Source organism: Chironomus tepperi, unplaced genomic scaffold (assembly GCF_022539635.2).
Source record: "Chironomus tepperi strain 1889 unplaced genomic scaffold, CSIRO-AGI_Ctep_v1 contig_127, whole genome shotgun sequence".
NCBI classification, from domain to species: domain Eukaryota; kingdom Metazoa; phylum Arthropoda; class Insecta; order Diptera; family Chironomidae; genus Chironomus; species Chironomus tepperi.
In genome coordinates this window covers 186,965-207,793 of record NW_027226249.1, presented here as the reverse complement: position 1 = coordinate 207,793, position 20,829 = coordinate 186,965, and the positions used below count along the sequence as shown (strand labels likewise).

The 20,829-nt window shown below is 34.6% G+C and overlaps 5 protein-coding genes across 5 annotated transcripts in view; 1 reads left to right on the top strand and 4 right to left on the bottom strand.

Moving 5' to 3' along the window:
- Window positions 1–50: 50 nt before the first annotated feature.
- LOC139087538 (leucine-rich repeat-containing protein 15-like) lies at window positions 51–2,376 on the bottom strand. The gene is made up of 3 exons (XM_070636373.1): window positions 1,145–2,376; window positions 246–603; window positions 51–184 (listed from the first exon to the last, which is right to left on the bottom strand). The coding sequence occupies exons 1-3, from the start codon at window positions 2,328–2,330 to the stop codon at window positions 130–132; spliced, it is 1,599 nt and encodes a 532-aa protein (XP_070492474.1). The 5' UTR covers window positions 2,331–2,376; the 3' UTR covers window positions 51–129.
- Window positions 2,377–2,961: 585 nt separating this feature from the next.
- On the bottom strand, window positions 2,962–10,542 carry LOC139087548 (protein artichoke-like). Its single transcript, XM_070636382.1, has 4 exons — window positions 9,095–10,542; window positions 8,563–8,929; window positions 3,360–5,138; window positions 2,962–3,021 (listed from the first exon to the last, which is right to left on the bottom strand). The coding sequence occupies exons 1-4, from the start codon at window positions 10,506–10,508 to the stop codon at window positions 2,976–2,978; spliced, it is 3,606 nt and encodes a 1,201-aa protein (XP_070492483.1). The 5' UTR covers window positions 10,509–10,542; the 3' UTR covers window positions 2,962–2,975.
- Window positions 5,337–7,979, bottom strand: LOC139087535 (leucine-rich repeat-containing protein 15-like). The gene is made up of 3 exons (XM_070636367.1): window positions 6,522–7,979; window positions 5,897–6,263; window positions 5,337–5,495 (listed from the first exon to the last, which is right to left on the bottom strand). Exons 1-3 carry the CDS (start codon window positions 7,930–7,932, stop codon window positions 5,432–5,434), a joined length of 1,842 nt encoding a protein of 613 aa, XP_070492468.1. The 5' UTR covers window positions 7,933–7,979; the 3' UTR covers window positions 5,337–5,431.
- A 274-nt stretch (window positions 10,543–10,816) lies between the features above and the next one.
- On the bottom strand, window positions 10,817–13,221 carry LOC139087547 (leucine-rich repeat-containing protein 15-like). The gene is made up of 3 exons (XM_070636381.1): window positions 11,808–13,221; window positions 11,325–11,691; window positions 10,817–10,889 (listed from the first exon to the last, which is right to left on the bottom strand). The coding sequence occupies exons 1-3, from the start codon at window positions 13,219–13,221 to the stop codon at window positions 10,817–10,819; spliced, it is 1,854 nt and encodes a 617-aa protein (XP_070492482.1).
- Window positions 13,222–15,935: 2,714 nt separating this feature from the next.
- Window positions 15,936–20,829, top strand: part of ko (Stork-head domain-containing protein knockout) — a 43,714-nt gene continuing 38,820 nt past the window's right edge. Inside the window, exon 1 of the mRNA XM_070636374.1 lies at window positions 15,936–16,028. The gene's annotated coding sequence lies outside the window, so the exon portion shown is untranslated. The remainder of the gene's footprint in view (window positions 16,029–20,829) is intronic.

The following is a 20,829-nucleotide window of genomic DNA, read 5'->3' as shown; positions in this document are numbered from 1 at the left end:
ATGTGACTTGAGTCATACAATCTAAGTATTAAATTCAGCACTGTCATATGTTCATTTTTTGGTCGATGACATACATTTTTATTTCTATTTTTAAAGGAAATTTAAAGTATTTATGACTAGATATTTCATTTAATTTCCTTGAGGAAGTACAATCGGTTCAATCATCCACGATGCCTGACTTTGCCTTAAAATAAGAAGAACAAATTATAATCCACACCGAACTATCACATTCCAAATCTACTCACTCTGATCTTAATCCATAGAAATGAACAGGGAAGAAGAACTGCATAGTTGCAGCCATAAATGGAAACTCTTCATCACCCTCAAACACCATAACAACATTTCTCATCCATGTAATTCTAAATCTACTCCATTGACCTGGTGCAAGCATAAAACTTGACGGTACAGCTGCAATTTCTGTGGCTTGATTCATAATAATTCTTGATACACCGTTGCTGATGACAACCTCAAGCATTGGATTCCATACTATGTTAAATGATGTCAATGCAATCCTTATGTCTGAGTTTGAGGATGCCATGAAATGCATACCGGGAGTTACTCCGGTGAAGAAGTTGTAGTTGCTGCCGGGTTGAGTTGTTGATTCTGGAGAAAGGGAAATTTTGAGGGAAAGTTAAAGTATGGTCGTAATTCCGAGCGACACAAGTGAACGCTAAAGCAACAAAAGGAAGTCACCTCCATTTGGGGTTCATATGTTCATATCGCTTGGGGTTTCTATGTCTTTTGGAGATTTAATCGAGTGTTTTAGGATGGATTAAACAATTCTTAATAAGTATGCTGGTCCTGAACAGTTCAAGTTGATTAATTGATCCTAAATCCGGTACCAGATCAACATGACCATATATGCTGCCGGATCTAAACCATATAAGCACTAGATTAGTGTCATCCCATTCTTGAGCCGGATTTTTGATCAATTACTCAATTTGTGCAACTCAAGGATGCTTCTATTCCTTATAAAAGTCACAAAAACACAAACAATCACGTCTGTAACAATTTACACCACTTTTTACTGCCATACTTCACAATTATCAAAATAATATTTTTATATAAATAAACCTTCCTTATCACAGTCACTGCAAACCCCATTCCACAATCAACAAAATAAAAAATTTCCACTCGTACTCACCGATAACAAATCTAAAATTATTCGTGCATCTTTCAAGAGCACTAATAACTTCAGGTCTTCTGTTTGTGAAATTTGAGAATGTTACACTAGCACAGACATTGTCGGTCAGTTGTAAATAGTATAATCTTGTTGGTTCCGTCAATAATCTTTCATCAAAAGAGTTGATGTTGTTGTCATCAAAGTCTAGATACCAAATGCGCTCTAAGGATCCAAAAGCATTACGATTGATAGTCCTCAAGTTATTACTCAGCATATTAAGATCCACAAGGTGGTTCAATTGGCCAAAAATGCCTGGTGGAAGGATGTCAATTTGATTATAATCCAAATAAAGAATTTCCAAATTTGGTTTATCCTGGAACCATTGTGGATGCAGACTTGATATTCTGTTAGCTTCAAAGCTCAAAATATTTAAGTGATTAAGGTTGTCAAGAGCATCAGCAGCTACGTGTGAAATCTGGTTTGATCCTAAATCAAGGACCATAAGTTGAGCTAAGGAAACGAAAGCTCCTTGTGGAACTGATGTCAATTGATTGCTGTACATGAATAAAATTTCAAGATTAATCATATTTTGGAACCAGGCAGGATTAATTTCACGGATGTTGTTTCTTTCTAAATGGAGTTCCTTTAAGCTGAATAAATTTCGGAATGCATTTCCAGGAATTGGCTGAGTAAATGGATTAAATCCTAAATTTAAGTACTGTAAAGCGAAGTGATTGGCAAAAAGGTTTTCAGGCACTGCTGTTAATTGATTGAACTGTAAATCAAGGTGCTCTAAATGTCTGTTCAAGTTAAATGAATTTTCAGACATTCTTGAAATTCTGTTGTTATAAAGTGACACCCAGTTCAAGTTCCTGCATCGTCTGAATGCATTTTCATCAACACTTTCAATTCCAAGGAATGACAAGTCCAAGTAAGTTACATGAGGGAATTGATCACATAAAACATCAGGAATATTAGCAGATCGTGACTCAGTAGTCCTTATAATTGCTGTCACAAAGACATTATTAAGTCCAGGGAAGTGAAATCCACCAATTTGTGTAAAATTATTCAATCCATTTGGATTATCAATCCTTAAATTACACACATAATGTTGAGTATGTTCAAGTTCTAAAATACTATAATCACAACTAATTGACTGCGATAGAGTTGTGCCAAAAATAGCAAGTAGCACAATAAACACTTTCATTTCCACCTTAACCGAATTAAAATTCACAGTGAACTGAAGAATTGTAAGAATATTGTGTGCCTTTAAGTACAGAATTGTTAATTGCTATAAATTAGGTTTTGATTCAAATCTTCTAAGCGATAAGATAAGAAGGAAGAAGAAAGTATTGGGAAAATCCATACCCCCTTTTTTATTATAAAAATGATAACAAGCAGATTACTGTAATGACGTAGGACATAAGCAATACTAACATGTATACAGTTTGAAGGAATGATTTGTAAAAAAATACTCATGATTTTGAAAAATTTTATTTGCTGCTGTATTGATTAACAAGATATTTCTATTGTATTACCGAGTGCGCACGTTCCCACTTGACTTGATGTATGCCAAGACAACAAGATATGGTGATTTATGGTGTTAGAATTGAACTGATCTCCAGTCTCATAAGTCTAGATCTAGATTCAACTCGAATTTTGTATGGAAATCTCTATTAGACTCCATACAAAATTGTAGATAGCTTCATGTGCTGCATAAAATTAGTCAAATAAGACTCGGATACTTCCATATAAAATTAGCAAATAAATCGAAAATCTATCAAAAGAATATTAGTAAAATACAGTATCTTAAACTTAATATCAGGAACATGATTCCAAATCAGCTACCAATTTATGGCCAATCAACTGGATGAACTCTCCAAACTGCATGACTTTCACTGCAAAATATTGGAAAAATATCAAAATATTTAGCATCAAAAATTCTATAAACTCATCGGCACATATTGAAATGTTGCTACTACAGCGACGAAGTGGCAGTATACTTAAAGTCAAGTGGCAGCCACTTGGCAAAAACAACTAGATTTAACAAGTGACTGCAACTTGGCTTTAAGTATGCTGCCAATTCGTCGCCGTGGGGGCAACATTTCAAAATGTCCCGATCGGGTTGGATATTTAAACTTATTAATGCTGGAGATATTTCCAAAAATCTGAAGTGGATAGTCAGAATTCGAGGATAATCCTCTTTAGTGAAAAAGACCGATTATTCTAAACTTACGGTGATCTAATCCCAGAAAACTGAATCGGGAATATATCCTGTAAGTTGAAACCCAAAAATGGGAAGTTCTGTCCCACTTCAGTCACTAAAATAAAGTCATTTGCCCATGTAATTCTTAATCCAGTCCATTGACCTGGTCTGATGATGTTAGGACTTCGTGCAACAGCAACTTCTTGATCTTGATTCCTAATAATTGTGGATACTGTGTTGTTCCTGGTTCCAATAATAATTTCAATTGATGAATTCCATAGTATATTAAATGATGTCAATGCAATGCGAATTTCTTGATCAGTATTGACACTTAGTTGGATGCCAGGACTCGGTGCAGCATAGAAGCTGTAAGGGTCGCCAATTTCTGTTGAAGTTTCAACAATAAGATTGAAATTGTTAATGCATTTTTCGAATAATGGAAGGTATTGTGGTCCGAACATGTAAATTGATTGACTGATGCATATATTATTCCGCAGGTACAAGTAATAGAGATTGTATTGTTCCCGTAAAAACCTTTCATCAATAGCATTTATAAGGTTGTTCTCAAATGTAAAGCTTGCCATGTTCCTAATATTTCCGAATGACTTTCTACTGATAACTTTGACTTGATTAGAATTAAAATTAATTATACGTAAATTCGCGATTGGCACAAAAACTCCAATTGGCAGTTCAGTGATTTGATTCCGAGATAAATATAACTCTGATAGCTGATTGAGGTTTTGAAACCATTGTGGATTAATATTTTGGATGTGATTTGAATCCATATAAAGGACCAAAAGCTTTGACAATTTATCAAATAAATGTCCAGGAATGTTGGGTCCAGGAAGCATAGTGGCTCCCATATCAAGTTCTCTTACATTCACTAAGCTGTCAAAACATCCTTCAGGTATTGCTGACAGTAAATTGCCTCGTATATACAAATAATTCAATTTTATGAGTGGTTTAAACAAATCAGGATGAAGTACAGTCATTCCAATTCTGCCTATAAGCAATGCCTCCATTTTTGCCATACCTTTAAATACTTCTGAACCTATGTTATCGCCAATTGGATTTGAACTAACATCAAGTCCCCATAGATTCTTCATATTATCGAAGATGTCATCAGGTAAGGCTGTTAAGTTATTATTCGAAATCACCAGTCCCCCCAAGTTAGCGAAATTTTCAAACCATTCAGGATTTAATGTATTAATATTAAGTCCTTCCATAAGGAGAATATCCAAATTTACTAATCCTTTAAATAATCCACCAGGAATGGTTGTAAAGTTATTATATGATATATTCAGTTCCAATAAATTCACTAAATTATCAAATATATTTTCCGAAATATTAGTCATTCTATTGCCTTCTAAAATAAGGTACTGTAATTTTGTAGTATGTGCAAATGCCTGTTCATGGATATAATCAATTCTGTTTGACATTAACCAAAGAATCTCAAGATTTAAGCAGTTCCTTAGCGAATCCTCCAAAATTCTTTCAATTGAAATAAAATTTAAGTCAATTTCGTAAATATTTTCAAATTGACTGCACAGTATTTTGGGTATTATTGGAGATTCTAAACCATATTCTCGTTCAATAAGCATAACATCCGCATCCGTTCGACCCGGCAAGTGAGTTCCAGGAATGCTTGTAAAATTGTCAAATCCTTCAGGATCGAACAAGCTCAAATGACAAGAATAGACGTATCTTCCATCTCTATAATAATTATAGTAAGTGCAGGCTATTTGTTGTCCAAGTGATGATCCAACAATTAGGAACAGAATCACTAAATTTTTTATTCCCATCTTGTAACTGTAAATACTTCAAATCAACTGATTGTCAAACAAAATATTCAATGAATTTATACAAAAAAAGGACAACAACAACAATCTTTGCATGTGACTTTCTTCCTATGAAGTACTTGTAAATTGGGGATTATTAGTCACGGGTGTTCGAATGATAAGAAAGTGGTCACATGTGATCAGAGTTCGCAAATAAACAGCAACTATGCACTTTTAAAATAATTATCAAATTGATTTATTAAGAAAATATATTTTAGCAATTGAGCTTTAAACAGCACATTTTGATGATGCATGCTAATGAATTTAGGCACTTGCTGGCATGATTTCGGCTTCAACTGGTTGAATACTCCAGATTGCATCACTTTCACTAAAAGAAAAATTTGAAAAAATTATAAAATATGTAAATTAATCATGTATGAACTCGAAAGGCACATCCGAATAGAACAAGTCAGTTAATCGAACCAAAATCCATGCAAGAACCATGTCGCACCGTCTTGGTGTCGGATTCAGTTGAAATAAGAATAACGCAGTCTAGCCCGGTTTTGGATCGATTAACAGCTTTATTGTATTGAGAACTCAGCGTATAAAAGCCAAAATACAGTGTCTTGAGCCTTGATTGAGTCGCAGCTCTCTTTTCTACGTCTTATGCTTTTCAAGAAAATTTCAGAGCTCGAATTCGACTCCAAATTATATATTATGTAGAGTCTACTTGAGTCAACTTTTTCATTCAAAATTCGATTCGACTTCGAGCTCTGTACAACATCTTACATTGATCTCAGCCCATAGAATCCAACTGGATAGATGCATTCCATATTATAAGCCAAAAATGGATAACTCTGTCCCTCTCTAGTCACCAAAACAACATGATTAGACCATGTGATCCTCAATCCAGTCCATTGACCAGGTCTGATAATGTTGGGACTATGAGCAACAACAACTTGTGTGTCCTGATTCCTAATAATTGTTGACAAAGTATTGTTGTTGGATCCGATGACAATTTCAATAACTGGATTCCAAATGAAGTCAAATGATGTCAATGATATGCGAATTTCAGAGTTTGTGTTGACACGAAGTTGAATTCCAGGACTTGGTGCTTCAGAGAATCTGTAGGGCTGTCCAGCGGAAGTTGTTGTTTCTAAAAATGAAATGAATTTGAGTATGATCTTCTACATTATAATATAATTTGTCCCAAGGTTGACCAAAGTTCAAGAATTAGTTCCATTAATTTTAATTCCATCAAATTTAAACCACCCCAAAATCAAATAAACTTAATTGCTCCTTAATCGTCGGTAGATTAAATAAAGCCATTCGGCAAATTGATAGCTTTCCATGTCTTATCAACTTAATTGACTTCCTTGCTTATTTTGGAACCGAAAAACATTCAATTACTCACCAGTAATCCATCTAAAGTTGTTTGTGCAAACTGCAAGTCTTGGCATGAATGTCTCCCTGTTAGCACCAAATGAGTAGAATCTTTCACCGGTACACAAATTTCCAAACAAGAACAAAAATTCCAATGGCGATGCTTCTCTTAAGAATCTTTCATCGATCGCGTTGATGACATTTTGCTCAAAATCAGCATAAGTAAGGTTTCCAATAAATCCAAAAGCTTCGCGACTTATTGTCTTTATGTTATTTGCCCACAAGTCAATTTCCCGTAGTGATGTAATTGATGTAAAAGTTCCAGCTGGAATATCGTTGATCTGATTGAAGTTAAAATCAAGCACAGACACATCTGGGATGTTTTGGAACCATCGTGGATTGATTGTTTGAATCAGATTGTAATCAGCAATAAGGATCATAAGGTTTGGCATGTTATCGAATATATTAGCAGGAATTGCAGAGTCAGGAAGATGATTCTTGCCGATGTCGAGGACTAAAAGATTTGTCAAGTGATCAAAGCTTCCTTCAGGAATTGAAATGAATAAATTTTCTTGGATATAAAGCTGCTCTAAATTCTCAAGTGTTGCAAACCAGGAAGTGTTAATTTGAGTAATTCTAATTCCAACCATGAACAGTTGTGTAAGATTTCTTAATTCCCGGAATATTCCAGCTGGTAAATGATCACCAACTGGATTTCTGCTGATTTCTAGTGAACGAAGATTCCTGTTATTGACGAATGTGGCTTCAGGGAAGGATGTGATGTTGTTTCCGTAAAGTGTTAAGGTTTGTAAGTTAGTAAGATTGCCAAACCATTCTGGAACCACAGCACTAAGTCTCGTTGACATCAAATTAAGAACCCTCAAATTGACAAGTCTACTAAAAAGTACACTAGGTATAAATAGCTGATTTAAGGACAAATTTAGTTCCTCTAAATTCACTAAGCTATTAAACACATTTCCAGGAATATTCACAAGTCGATTAACGCTAAGATCAAGGAACACCAATCTAGTCATATTGTTAAATGCATTTTCATGAATTGTTTCAATTTCATTGCCAGTCAGCCATGCAATTTCCACATTTCTACAGGCTGCAAAGTTATTTTCACTAAGAGTCACAATTCCTTTCCTTTCAAAATCAATATGCACAAGATTTGGAAACTGTGAGCATGTAATTCTCGGAAAAATTACAGTCCTTGATACAGGCATAGCATAAAGTAATGTCACGTCTGCATTTGTCCTGCCCGGCAAGTGTGTTCCATTAATTGATGTAAATCCATCAAATCCAGATGGATTTTGAATATCTAAATAGCATGCATAATGGTTCACACCATCCCTAATGGACTCTCTATAATCACAGGATAAAGACTGTCCTAATGATGATCCAAACAGCAGTGACAACAGCACTAAAATTTTCATTTTCATCCTTACACTTTGAAATGACACAAATGACTGAGGAAATGATATTAATTAATAAGTACATTTATAGCATAAATGAGACAATAACATGTCATAAGCTCGTGATAAGACCGATCTTCAAAATATTTTACAGCCTTACATAATGGGAAGAGACACAAGCAAAGAAAAATACTAATTGAAGTGGGTAATCCAGCATAATCTAATCAGTAGATTAATAGACAGGTCGGGATTCCAATGAAATAGACAACATGCTCATTAGAGTCATAAGGATGCTCATTTACCATCCAGGTTCTTAATACAAACTTCTTATCTTCACAACAAAATTAAACCTTTTTTTTATTTTTTGATACCAGTTTCTTCTGGTCTTTATCAGTAGATTAGTGTTAATATTATATTAAGGGGAAATGGCTTAAAAACAAAAACAATTCAATTAAGCTGCTGTTGGCATGATGTCAGCTTCAACTGGTTGAATGCTCCAGACTGCACGACTTTCACTAAAAAATATCAAAAATGTCAGTTCCAACAGTTTTATTAAATTGTGCTTAACATACAATCATATGCTCAATGAGCATCTTATGGTACCTAGTGGCCATAATAAGCATATGCTTGTATGTTAGAGTCTAATATTCTACTTACGGTGATCTAAGTCCATAGAATGTGATTGGATATATATCCTGCAAATTATAAGCCAAAAATGGGAAATTCTGTGCTTCTCTGGTCACCAAAATAACATCATTTGCCCATGTGACTCTAAATCCAGTCCATTGACCAGGTCTGATGATATTGGGACTGCGTGCAACAGCAACTTCCTCATCTTGATTCCTGATAATTGTGGACACTGTGTTGTTTCTAGCACCGATGATAATTTCAACTGATGGATTCCATAAGAAATTTAATGGAGTCAATGCAATGCGAATTTCATCCTCAGTATTGACACGAATTTGAATGCCAGGGCTTGGTGCTGTATAAAATCTATAAGCTTGTCCTCGTTCAGTGGCAGTTTCTATCATAAATTAGGAAAAAGTAGGATAAGATTAAATTATTTATTATGGGAAACTTTCAAAAATATCTTGAGACATTTTTAAGGGTACTTCATGCTTTATCAGACTATTACGCAATATGTTTTTCACTTTAAATTAGATTATGATGAATATGGTCACTAACTTACCGACAATAAATTCAAAATTACGAGTACATATTGCCATTCTTGGCATGAATTGTTCACGATTAATTCCAAAATTAAAGAACCAGTCACTGGCACACAAGTTGTTCCAGAAGAAAAGATTCGTCAATGGCCAAGCTTCAAGTAAGAATCTTTCGTCCACAGCATTAATGACATTTCCATCAAAATCCATATAAGCTAAACTGCCAAGATTCCCGAATGCATTACGATTGACTGTCTTTATGTTGTTGCCCCACAAGTCAATCTCAACAATTGCTCTAAATGCTGCAAATAATCCTTCCGGAAGTTCAATAATTTGATTGAAATTAAAGTTGGCAACGATAAGTTCTGTCATCCTCTCGAACCATTGAGGATTTGGGTTTTGGAGTAAGTTATAGTCACAAATAAAGTAAATTAAGTTTGGCATATTTTGGAATAAATTTCCAGGAATTGCTGATTCTGTGAGACGATTATCGCCAATATCAATTGCTAAAAGACTTGTTAATCTGTCGAAAGTTCCTTCTGGGATTGAAATGAATAAGTTTGAGTAGATGAACAAGAATTCCAAATTGGATATTCCATCAAACCAGTCAGGATTGATTTCTGTAGTTCTGATGTTTGCCATGTAAAGCGACACAAGGTTTGTTAAGTCTCTGAATATGCTTGCTGGTAAATTATTTCCGATTGGATTTCTGCTTATTTCAAGAGCTTGAAGGTTCCTCAAAAATGAGAATGCATTATTAGGCAGGGATGTGATGTTATTTCCATAAATCGACAGCACTTCCAAATTCGATAAAGGAACAAACCAATCTTGATTTAATTCATTAATTCCGCAGGAAATAAGCAATAAAAGTCTTAAAGTTGGAACTGGTCTGAATAATCCACCAGGAATTACAGTAAATTGATTATTTGACAGTTCCAGTTCCTCTAAACTACTCAAGCCATTAAACACATTTTCTGGTAAAGTCCTAAGTTCATTGTTGTCCAGATCAAGGTAATTAAGTCTTGAATTATTGGCAAATGCTCGTTCGTGAATCTCCTCAATCTCATTGTACCAAAATCTAAGCCATTCCACATTTCTGCATCCATTAAGTGTATTTTCACCAATTGTGACTACATCCATGAAGGAGAAATCAATGTACACTGAATTTGGGAACTGTGAGCACAAGATTCTTGGAAAATTGATTGTTCGTGATCCAGACACAATAAATATTCCAGTTACATCTGCATTTGTTCGTCCTGCTAAATGAGTTCCATTAATTGCCGTAAAATCATCAAGTCCAGCTGGATTTTGGATCGCTAAATCACAAATGTAATGAATATCACCAAAAATGGTTGTATTTCTGTAGGTACACTGGATTGATTGACCTAAAGCTGATCCAAAGAATATCGACAGCAGCACCAATACTTTTAATTCCATCTTAATTGCTGAAAAATTCACGACTAACTGAGAACAGAAGAAATTTTAAAGTACAATTTATAATTAATAATTCAGAAGTGAAATCAGAAATTAGACTTGGATAAGATAACGACTAATATGGGTATTAATAATAGCTTGATAAATGTTGAGGTAGGGAAAGCATTTCCTCTTGATAAGAAAATTCGATGAAAGCCTGTCTAAATACTTAGGGATAGTAAAAATACAGAATTGTTCCGGAATAGATTAGTTTAATATTTTTAAAGATTGAAGTAATAACTACATAGAACTTAATGATACTTTATGTGCATTTAAACCGTTAATATATCTGTTGGCATAATGTCAGCTTCAACTGGTTGAATGGACCAAACAGCTCGACTTTGTCTGGAAAAATAGGAAAAAAATAAATTAATGAACTATTTTAAATTTTAAATCCAAGCTTCAAAAAGCAGCGAACTGTATTTTATAGCTAAAAATGGGTCGAAATCGTGCTTTCAGACCAACACAGCGTCTTACTGTCTATACGGTGACACAGCAAATGCCCTAAAGAACAAGGTGTGCTATTCGGGTAAATTATAGAAGTGATTGAATCCAAACAGTTCAACGTGCTCGGTAAGACTCCATTACGTTGTCATATCTACGATAAGTCACGAATTTACCTTGACGACACCATGACATCCGATTTCAATCCATTTTTACGGCAAAAATTGCAGTATGAAGAATTGTACCACTTGAGTCAGTTAACAAACCCAAAGCCTGATCCTTTCTCCATCACTCATATACCCCACAATACTCAATCAATCCCCAAAATACACTTACGGTGAACTAATTCCATAAAATTGAACTGGGAAAATGTCTTGTAAGTTATAAGCCAAGAATGGATAATTCTGTCCTTCTCTGCTGACTAAAATAACATGATTAGCCCATGTGACTCTCAATCCTGTCCAGAAACCAGATCTGATGATGTTGGGACTATGAGCAACAACAACTTCAGTACCCTGATTCCTAATGATTGTTGAGACTGTGTTGTTTCTAGCTCCGATGATAATTTCAACTGATGGTGTCCATAAGAAATTAACTGGAGTCAATGCGATGCGAACTTCTTCGTTAGTAGTGACGCGGAATTGAATGCCTGGACTTGGTGCGATGTAGAATCTGTAAGGTGCTCCCAATTCGGTAGCGGTTTCTATAATAATTGATGTAATTTAGGAAATGGCAGATAAGATTATTTTAGAAACTTGAGACACACTTAAGTGCCTTATCTAACTATTTCAAAACATACTTGACATAGTCCACACTTACCGACAATAAACTCATAATTGCGTGTACATGTGGCAAATCTAGGCAAAAGTTGCTCGCGATTTGATCCAAAATCATAAAACCAGTCACTGGCACATAAGTTATTTCGGAAGTAAAAGTATGACAATGGGAAGACTTCAAGCAAGAATCTCTCATCAATAGCATTAATGTTATTTCCATCAAGATCCAAGTATATTAAACCTCCAATATTTCCAAAGGCATTACGATGAATTGTTTTCAAATTGCTATTCCACAAGTCAATTTCAAGAATTTCTCTAAATTGTGTAAAGACTCCTTCCTGAAGTTCATTGATGTGATTAAAATTAAAGTCAAGCACGACCAATTCAGTCAATGTTTGGAACCATTCTGGATTAATAGTTTGAATCAGATTAAAGTCACAAATCAGCCACAACAAGTTTGGCATGTTTCTGAATAAATTTCCAGGAATTGCTGATTCTGGCAAGTGATTGTCACCGATGTCAATAGCAAGAAGATTTGTAAGGCTGTCAAAAGCACCTTCTGGGATTGAAATGAATCGGTTTGAGTAGATGAATAGAGTTTCTAAGTTTCCTAATGGAAGGAACCAGGCAGGGTTGATTTCAGTAATTTCAATTCTTGCCATGTACAGGTCTTGAAGGTTTGTCAAGTCTCTGAATATATTTACTGGTAAATTGTCACCAATTGGATTTCTGCTGATTTCCAATGCACGAAGGTTGCTTAATCTTGAGAATGTATTTTCAGGCCAGACTGTAATATTATTTCCGTAGACAGACAAAACTTCCAGGCTTCCAAGTGGAGCAAACCAGTCTGGATTTAATGAGTTGATTCTTACTTGGATGAGATATAAAGCTCTAAGGCTGATTAGAGGGTTGAAAAGTCCACTAGGAATTGAAATGAATGGATTGTTAGACAGTTCCAGTTCATCTAAATTTGCTAATCCCAAAAACACATTTTCAGGCAAAGTTGTGAGCTGATTTCTATCAAGATCCAAGTAGCTAAGTCTTGTGTTGCTGGCAAATGCTCGTTCATGAATCACCTCAATTTCATTGTACCATAATCTCAGCCATGCTAAATTTTGACATCCACTGAATGTATTTTCATTAATTTCCACAACATCCATTGCTGAATAGTTAATGTGCTCAAGATTTGGAAATTGTGAGCAAATGATTCTTGGGAAGTTGATGGTTCTTGATACAAATTCGAGGTACAATCCAGTCACATCAGCATTTGTTCTGCCTTCCAAATGAGTTCCACCAATTTCTGTGAAATCATCCAATCCAGTTGGATTTTGAATATTTAAGGTACAAATATAACGTGGCTGTCCAATAACTTGTGCCTCTGAATAGGTACATGTCAATGACTGTCCAAGTGTCGATCCAAAAAGCACCGAAAGGACCACTAATATTTTTAGTTCCATCTTAATAGTTTAAAATTCCACGACTAACTGAAGATTGAATTGAGTCACAATTAAATTTATAGTTTGGTATGATTAAGCAATATTTAATACAGTAGTAAGTCATCGATTAGATAATTAGTAACTTATCTGAAGGAGGAAGAAGAATGGTTATGAAAACAATTGATAAGAAATTTTGAAACTTTTTCCATTGCTTTTCCCAAATATTGCGGTTGTAAGCAAGTCCGAGGAGTACATATCGGGTAATTGGTCTAAAATCTGGCAAAAGGTCGGCGTGGCTTTGGGATGATGCCGGTTCGAAGTCAAATTCAAGTTGCTCTGGGTTAGTTCGGGTTCTAAGCCTAATTCGCGTTGCTTTGGCATATTGCCGGTTCTAAGACGAATCCATGAGAAGTTAACATGATGCAGATTTAAAATTGAATCCTTCATCAAGCCAGAGTAACGCCAACCTTATAACAGCATAGATTTTTGATCGATCAACCAATTTGTGCTTTTCGGGTAGCTTATCAAGCTCGATTAGAAAATTTGATTTATTATTTCAAAAGTAATAACAGCAACCTGTTGTTTTGACGGAGTCATTTACAACGTCAATGCCTATTAATACCAATTTATTAGATTACTAGACTATTGTTATGAGTAGTCAATAAACTTTTGTAACATTTCCAAGGTTTGTTATGTTTATAAGATAAGGTAGTGTCTGGAAAAATTGATTAAAATTTTCTCGAATTTATAAACAATTTGAGTCTACTTAAAGCTCTGTAGATAATTTTGACAGACAATGAGCATGGACACATGGTTCTGTGATGGCACCATGGTACCATGTGAGTATGATCATTGTCTGTTCTAGTGAATTAAAGGTCAAGGGCTTTTCATTCATTATGTAATGCTCTTGGGGGTGAAGCACCCATATGTCATGAGTATCTTGCCTTTAGATTGGACTATGAGCAGTACAAAGTATATAAGCGTATGCTCTGTTTCAAGAAGCAAGCATCAACCATTAGCTAGTATAAATCAACTGTTATAGTCGATAGTAAAAAAAACGGTTTCCACTTTCCTTAAAATAAGACACATTATCACTCTATGTCAGTTACAGTAGCATCAGCCTATCTGTCAGAGCCCCATCGTCCATCGATATAAATGTTATGACATCTTGAGCTGAAGCCCTATCTTGCTGCTACAAAAAAATTCAGTTACATGAGAGAAAATGACAGCCAATAACTGACATAAATGATTGAAACATCCACAGATGGATAATTTGTATTGACATAAATGGAAGCCAACTAGTGCCATTTTTATCAGCTTCACAATTATTTTCTGAGAATTTCAACAGGATATGGACATAATTAAATACCAAGAAAGTCATAAATAAGCTGGTCTACAGCTACAACAATCAATATTTAATCAATCAGAAAAATTCATTAATTACCATCAAAATGAATTTGTCTTAAATTAAATCCACAAGCAGCACTGAGTATCAAGCCGACATTAACAAGAATGAATAAATTTTATGTGACATAATCTGCATGAGATTCAATGAGTATCACATTGCTTATTGCAACAGAAATTGATGATAAATTAAACGTGAATTTTTAACATACAAAAATTACTTCTTCGTCTTCTTTGTGGCGTCGCGACGATGAACTTTGGAAAAAGTTAACAGAATTATGCTGCTGCAGTGATTTTTGGGGCTGCTTGGGAAGTGACGTTTTGGTTTTTAGAGAGTACGGTGGACTGAGACAGACCTGGAAGGCTCTCAGCGTTGAAAAAGCGATGTTAAGTGTTGTTAGGCTGTTGTGGCTGTAGCATGGAGTCAGATCTAGGACAATCCAGCTTAACTAACCATAAAAAGCCATTCATATGTACATTTTTTGTCAAAAGCATCCAAAATCCCATTTACCAATAGACGCAACTGCCAAACAACCCAACTTACTGTTTTTTTTTTCTCAAAAAAATTATGAAAAACGGCAGTAAAAGTCACGGATGCAATAATTTATGTATATTCTCTCTCTTGTTATTTTTAGTTTTCATGAAATTCCTTCTCTTCCACTATTCATCGCAGTTTCAAATGCATTAAGCTGTAAGAAGAAGATTCTTTTACTTCTTCTCACTCATACGATAATGTGAATACACAAAAAGATGACGAAGAAGAAGTTGCACAGATTCACATTAAAACTGGTTTTTTTTTGCATCATTTTAATTCCTTCTTTATGGTTCCAGAGATTCTTTTTTTGTTTGAGTTCTTTTCTTTTCAAATGGACAGCATTTCATAATGTTTGTGGGGTCGAGGGGTGATAATTTTGTATGACTGGAACTGGAACAGATGTTTAATGTGTCTCAATGTGATTGAGTCTTAAGTGTTGAAGAATTGGATGGAAATGTTTGAAATTTATCAATCGTAGAAAGCTTTTTATTGTTGAATTGTAAATTTAAGTGGTAGAATCAACTCAAGTTGATGAAATTATTGCAGAACTAGACATCATCTGGACATTGACTTGCCATTAACAAGTTTTAAAGTACGGACATAAGCTCGAATTCGACTCGAATTTTGATTAGAAAACGACTCAAATCGACTCGACTCCATACAAAGTCCAACTCGACTAAGACCTCTGGACAAAACTACTCGATTAAGCTCTTTCCAAGTGATATACCTCTCAATTTATCTCAAAACCAAGCTCATTAATTAAATTTCTAACAAATTTTATTTCATTTCTCTTTCCAGTTTGTACATAAAATATTCATTATCAAGTGAGAAAAAGAAGCCGTTTTGTTGACGTAGACTTAGACTGCTGCAATCGGAGGAGAGTTGAGAAGTAAGTGAATTCCGTATTACATGCAATAACCTACGCTTTTACACTATCTTCTATCATGCAATTCTGTTATTAAGACATAAGTTATTGAAATGTGTTTGAGTTTGAGCGTTCCTGAGAGTGGGGTTTGTTAGTGGTTTAGGTATGGATGCAAAATATATCTATCAAGCAAAGAGCATACTCTGAGTACACTCACTTTTGTAAGCATGCTCAATTGTATGAAATAAGCATAGCGTGTTCTTTGTATTTTAGGGGATATAGTTTCGAATAGAACCTGATTGGACAAAAATACTTTAGAACTAGTCATCAATTGGACATTAACTTACCATCAACTTGATACAACTTTTTTTTGTGTACTCAGGGTATAAGTAGCTTAATCAATCTAGAACCCGGCACCAGGCCAATTTTACTCTGCCATGGTGTCAGATTTAAATCGGAATCGGTCCAAAGACAGAATTATGCTGATTTTAATCTAGCCAGCTTCCAGTGTTATTCATGATTCAAACTAAGCCAGTTCTAAAGTACTTTGAATCTCACGATTTTGAAACTGATTTATCATTTCAGATCATTTTTTGATAGTAATAAGTAATTTTAATTAGTTCGAAAATTTGAGATGCACTGTCTTAATGCTAATAATAAGACAAATAGAGTTGAATTTCTCGAAGACAACGTCAAATTCTAATTTAAATACCATGTCGTTCGGATAGTGGTTTAACTAGAACCATGTGGCACCAACTTGTCAATTTTGTGGCAATTTTGTTACTTTTCTCTGGCGAGTCACCATTTTTGGACTGTTCTGAATAGTCAGAAGGCAAGACGACTTAATGGGAAATTTTGAAACTATGTCGATCAAGAATAGAGGCTCATTCACCTTTTTTCAAAGTTACTGATTATCCAAACAACCTCACAATTCCCATAAAAATTCTTTATCCGCCATCAAAACACAAAAAATCTTCAAACAACTATTAAAAAAAATCTCAAAACAAATTTCCCATAAAATTCTCTCAAACTCCTATAAAACCTCCATACCTTGTCGCTAAAATAACAAAAACAACAGTAAACCCGTGTGTATCTGCATCTCAGTCTCTAAAATAAAAATGAACATAAAAAGCGCAATAAAGAATTTGCAAACGATCCAAAAAACACCCATATAAATAAAAAAAAGTACATGTTGATGCTTGAAAAAGCAGAGATACCGAGAAAAAACCTAAAGAGAATGAAAACACAAAATAAAATATCAGCACTGCAACTCTCGACTGTATTTGGCGCTTGACTTGACTTCAAATATCAATATATATGTGCACAATTTTACAATTCAATATCTTTTTGGTGTCTTTGAACTTTTCAATTTATGCTGTAAATGCGACTTGCTGATCGTTTGAAAAAAAAAAACTGCAAATGGCTCAAGGTGATGTTGTCAGGTGTAAATTTATTGAATGAATTGGCATGTTTTATTGCTCTAGGTGCGTACTTTTACATTGATTAGATTATTGAAGGGAATTTGTGAGATGATTGTTGGGTTTAGTGACATAATTTGGATTTATTGAGGGATTTTGGAAGTGTTTTGAGGCTTTATTGGGTTGAGTTAAGCTTTATTGGATTGATTAATGCTTTAAAGATTTCAGAGAGGCAAATTAGGGTTGATTGCGATTTTTCAAAGTCGATTAAAGCAATTTAAGGTTGACAATTACTCTTTAGGATCGAATAAGGCTCATTAGGGTCGACTAAGGCTTTCTACAATCGAATGAAGTTATATGGATTTTTGAAGAGTTTACTCATTTGAATACGGAATATAATATTACTATTTAAAGTCGATTGTGGTCCACTAGGGCTGAAAAAGGATGTCTACAATCAAAAGCTCTCCAGTGTTGAATGAGGAGTCTCTGCGGTCGAATATTACTATTTTTGAGCTAACTTTGCTAAACTAGGCCACATTTAAGACACTTTTGAATTAAATGAACCCTATAGAAGACCAACAATCCTTTTTGAAATTGAATGAAGCTTTTGAAAATCGAAAAAGTATCTTTTTGTTCTAATAAATTTATTCAAAGTCAAAAGGGTCCAAAAGTAAAGTTTTAGTACTAAATAATGCATTTAAAGATGGAATGTTGTGTCTTAGAAAAAAATGAGGATCTATAGAATAAAATTAGGGTTGCAAGAAGGTTTATTTAATCGAGTGAGACTCTTTACATTCTCATAACTAGTAATGAAGCGGATCACGCTTCATGGAATATTCACACCATACATAGATCAGAAAACTGTTCAGAAAAGTAAGAATTAAAAAAACCACTTGAACAAAATAATAGATTCATCAAATAAATGTGATAAATAATGATTACTTACATAGTAACTAAAATAATTTAAATGAAGTATGCGTTCGAACTATTAATGTTCGAGCTTCGCTCGAACTATTTTTCTCCACATGGCAATATTTTTTGATATAAATGCAGTTTGTGCTGCTTGGGAAAATTTTCACGCCTTCACTCGCTTCGCTCCGTTCAGGGCGCAAAAATTTGTGAGCTTCGCTCAACCAAGTCCGAACTGCGTTCGAACTATTAATGTTCGAGCTTCGCTCGAACTATTTTTCTACTCACACTGTAGATTACAGTTTTTTCATAGATCACTATACGAGCCGGGATGAGCTTCGCTCGCCCGACTTGGGTAGATTACAGTACTAATATAGATCACTATACGAGCCGGGCTGAGCTTCGCTCGCCCGACTTGGGTAGATTACAGTACCAATATAGATCACTATACGAGCCGGGCTGAGCTTCGCTCGCCCGACTTGGGTAGATTACAGTACTAATATAGATCACTATACGAGCCGGGCTGAGCTTCGCTCGCCCGACTTGGGTAGATTACAGTACTAATATAGATCACTAAACGAGCCGGGATGAGCTTCGCTCGCCCGACTTGGGTAGATTACAGTACTAATATAGATCACTATACGAGCCGGGCTGAGCTTCGCTCGCCCGACTTGGGTAGATTACAGTACTAATATAGATCTATACGAGCCGGGCTGAACTGCAAACTGCATTTATTTCGAAAGATATCTCTAATTAATACATTTAATACAGAGTTGCAAAACAGGCACCTGTGACAGACAAAAACCAATTTGTATAGAATTTCTTACAAATCCATACACATTATCAAGAAATTGTATGGTTTTTGCCTGTCACAGGTGTCTGTTTTGCAACTCTGATTTAATATTTATATTAATGGTAAAGTATAAGGGTTCCGAAAAAAACAACTCAAAAAATTAAAAAATAAAAAAAAAAACAGTAGGACTTGAACGCATGACATGATGAAGATAAAATATATTTACATTGCTACGATTGCATTACGCCAAAACGTATTGAATAATTATATTAATATTGTGGATAAAACACATTTATAAATGCTTAATTTTTACTTAATTAAAATTAAGATAAGAAGAAATCTAAATAGTATGCGGCCGAGCGAAGCGAGGCCGCGATTTTTTTGACACGTGTTTTGGAATAATCGGCTATAATTTTGCAAAAAAATGACAGATTTTTGCATCGTGTGCCTCAGTGGAAGCATCTTATGGTTCCAAAAACAATACAGCTCTTGCCATAACCGATATCTATCAGATGCAAAAAACCCGAAGTCTTAATATTGAGTTTGAAACGAGTTATCGCACCGATTAACTTGCTAACTTGCTAACTTGCTAACTTGCTAACTTAATGACAGAAAGCGTTTTTTTGCGATTTCTCGGCACTGGAAGCACCAAATGAGATGCGGTTTTCACTGTTGGATTGGTATTCCCAGGCACAGACTTTTGGCTAGCAACTATATGGGGCAATTCCCCTAGGGTAATCCAGCAAATCAAAAAAAGTGGTTTCAGTGATAGACCAAAAACAATATATTCACCCAAATTGAAAATTTGGTGTGAATATGAAATTCTTTGGGGTCAGATTTGACTCTCTAAGCATAAATCGGTTTAAATAAAGCGTTTTGTTGTTAAATCAAACGTTCTAGAGTTAGATGAGGCAATATAGGCTCAAAGAGTCTATTTTAAACAATAATAAACGTAATAACACTCTGTTGAGTTAAATTATTATTATTTGTGTCAGATACTATCCATTACAAGTCAAAATATACAAAAGATACAACAATGTAATAGCCAAAACCTTTACGAAATCAAGAACACATCAGCCACAAACACCATTGATTAGATATATCTTCGATACTACAAATTCCATCATCATAATTGTACCATTGTTGATTATAATCACTGCTGATGAAAACAAGCCTATTTCATATGATAATTCAAATTGAACACAGCACAGTAGGAAAAGTGAGACACTAAGACTCTAAAGACTGAATAGTGAAAGAAAAGTAAGATTGAAAAGATAAATATCATGAACAAAAAAATTTGATATGGAAGTGAAAGAAATATCGTAATAAAAAAGGCAGGAAGTAAATGTGTGAGAAGTCAACAAAAATGTGTTAAAATTTTAGATTTTTTATTTGTGATATTTGAGCAATAAATTTTCATAGAACCAGGAACAAAATTTGCATAGCTAAGATTAATTTAGCTAATTAAATCATTCACGGTGGTTCTCAAATTGTCGGCTAATTTATTTAAGCTTTTAATCCTCATTCTATGTCTAATTATGTCTTATTGTGTGAATTAGACTTTGGTGTTGGTGATTTATGTTATCATCAAGTTGGATGTGGATTTTAATAATTTACGGATTTTTGAGGAAATAAAATTTAAATGGAATTTAAAATTGTGGCCAGTAAAGTTATGGTTCTGATTGTCAAACTTTGAATGGCTAAT

What these genes read in the sequence shown, in the direction of transcription:
- LOC139087538 (XM_070636373.1), bottom strand. Translation starts at nt 2,330, where the DNA reads ATGAAAGTGTTTATTGTGCTACTTGCTATTTTTGGCACAACTCTATCG. An exon ending in TAATTTTAGATTTGTTATCG is followed by an intron (nt 604 to 1,144) that starts GTGAGTACGAGT and finishes CCCTTTCTCCAG; the next exon opens with AATCAACAACTCAACCCGGC. An exon ending in TTCTATGGATTAAGATCAGA is followed by an intron (nt 185 to 245) that starts GTGAGTAGATTT and finishes TCTTATTTTAAG; the next exon opens with GCAAAGTCAGGCATCGTGGA.
- LOC139087535 (XM_070636367.1), bottom strand. Translation starts at nt 7,932, where the DNA reads ATGAAAATGAAAATTTTAGTGCTGTTGTCACTGCTGTTTGGATCATCA. An exon ending in CAACTTTAGATGGATTACTG is followed by an intron (nt 6,264 to 6,521) that starts GTGAGTAATTGA and finishes TTTCATTTTTAG; the next exon opens with AAACAACAACTTCCGCTGGA. An exon ending in TTCTATGGGCTGAGATCAAT is followed by an intron (nt 5,496 to 5,896) that starts GTAAGATGTTGT and finishes TTTTTCTTTTAG; the next exon opens with TGAAAGTGATGCAATCTGGA.
- LOC139087548 (XM_070636382.1), bottom strand. Translation starts at nt 10,508, where the DNA reads ATGGAATTAAAAGTATTGGTGCTGCTGTCGATATTCTTTGGATCAGCT. An exon ending in TAATTTTGAATTTATTGTCG is followed by an intron (nt 8,930 to 9,094) that starts GTAAGTTAGTGA and finishes AATTTATGATAG; the next exon opens with AAACTGCCACTGAACGAGGA. An exon ending in TTCTATGGACTTAGATCACC is followed by an intron (nt 5,139 to 8,562) that starts GTAAGTAGAATA and finishes AAGTATTTACAG; the next exon opens with TTACAAGATGGGAATAAAAA.
- LOC139087547 (XM_070636381.1), bottom strand. Translation starts at nt 13,221, where the DNA reads ATGGAACTAAAAATATTAGTGGTCCTTTCGGTGCTTTTTGGATCGACA. An exon ending in CAATTATGAGTTTATTGTCG is followed by an intron (nt 11,692 to 11,807) that starts GTAAGTGTGGAC and finishes CAATTATTATAG; the next exon opens with AAACCGCTACCGAATTGGGA. An exon ending in TTTTATGGAATTAGTTCACC is followed by an intron (nt 10,890 to 11,324) that starts GTAAGTGTATTT and finishes CTATTTTTCCAG; the next exon opens with ACAAAGTCGAGCTGTTTGGT.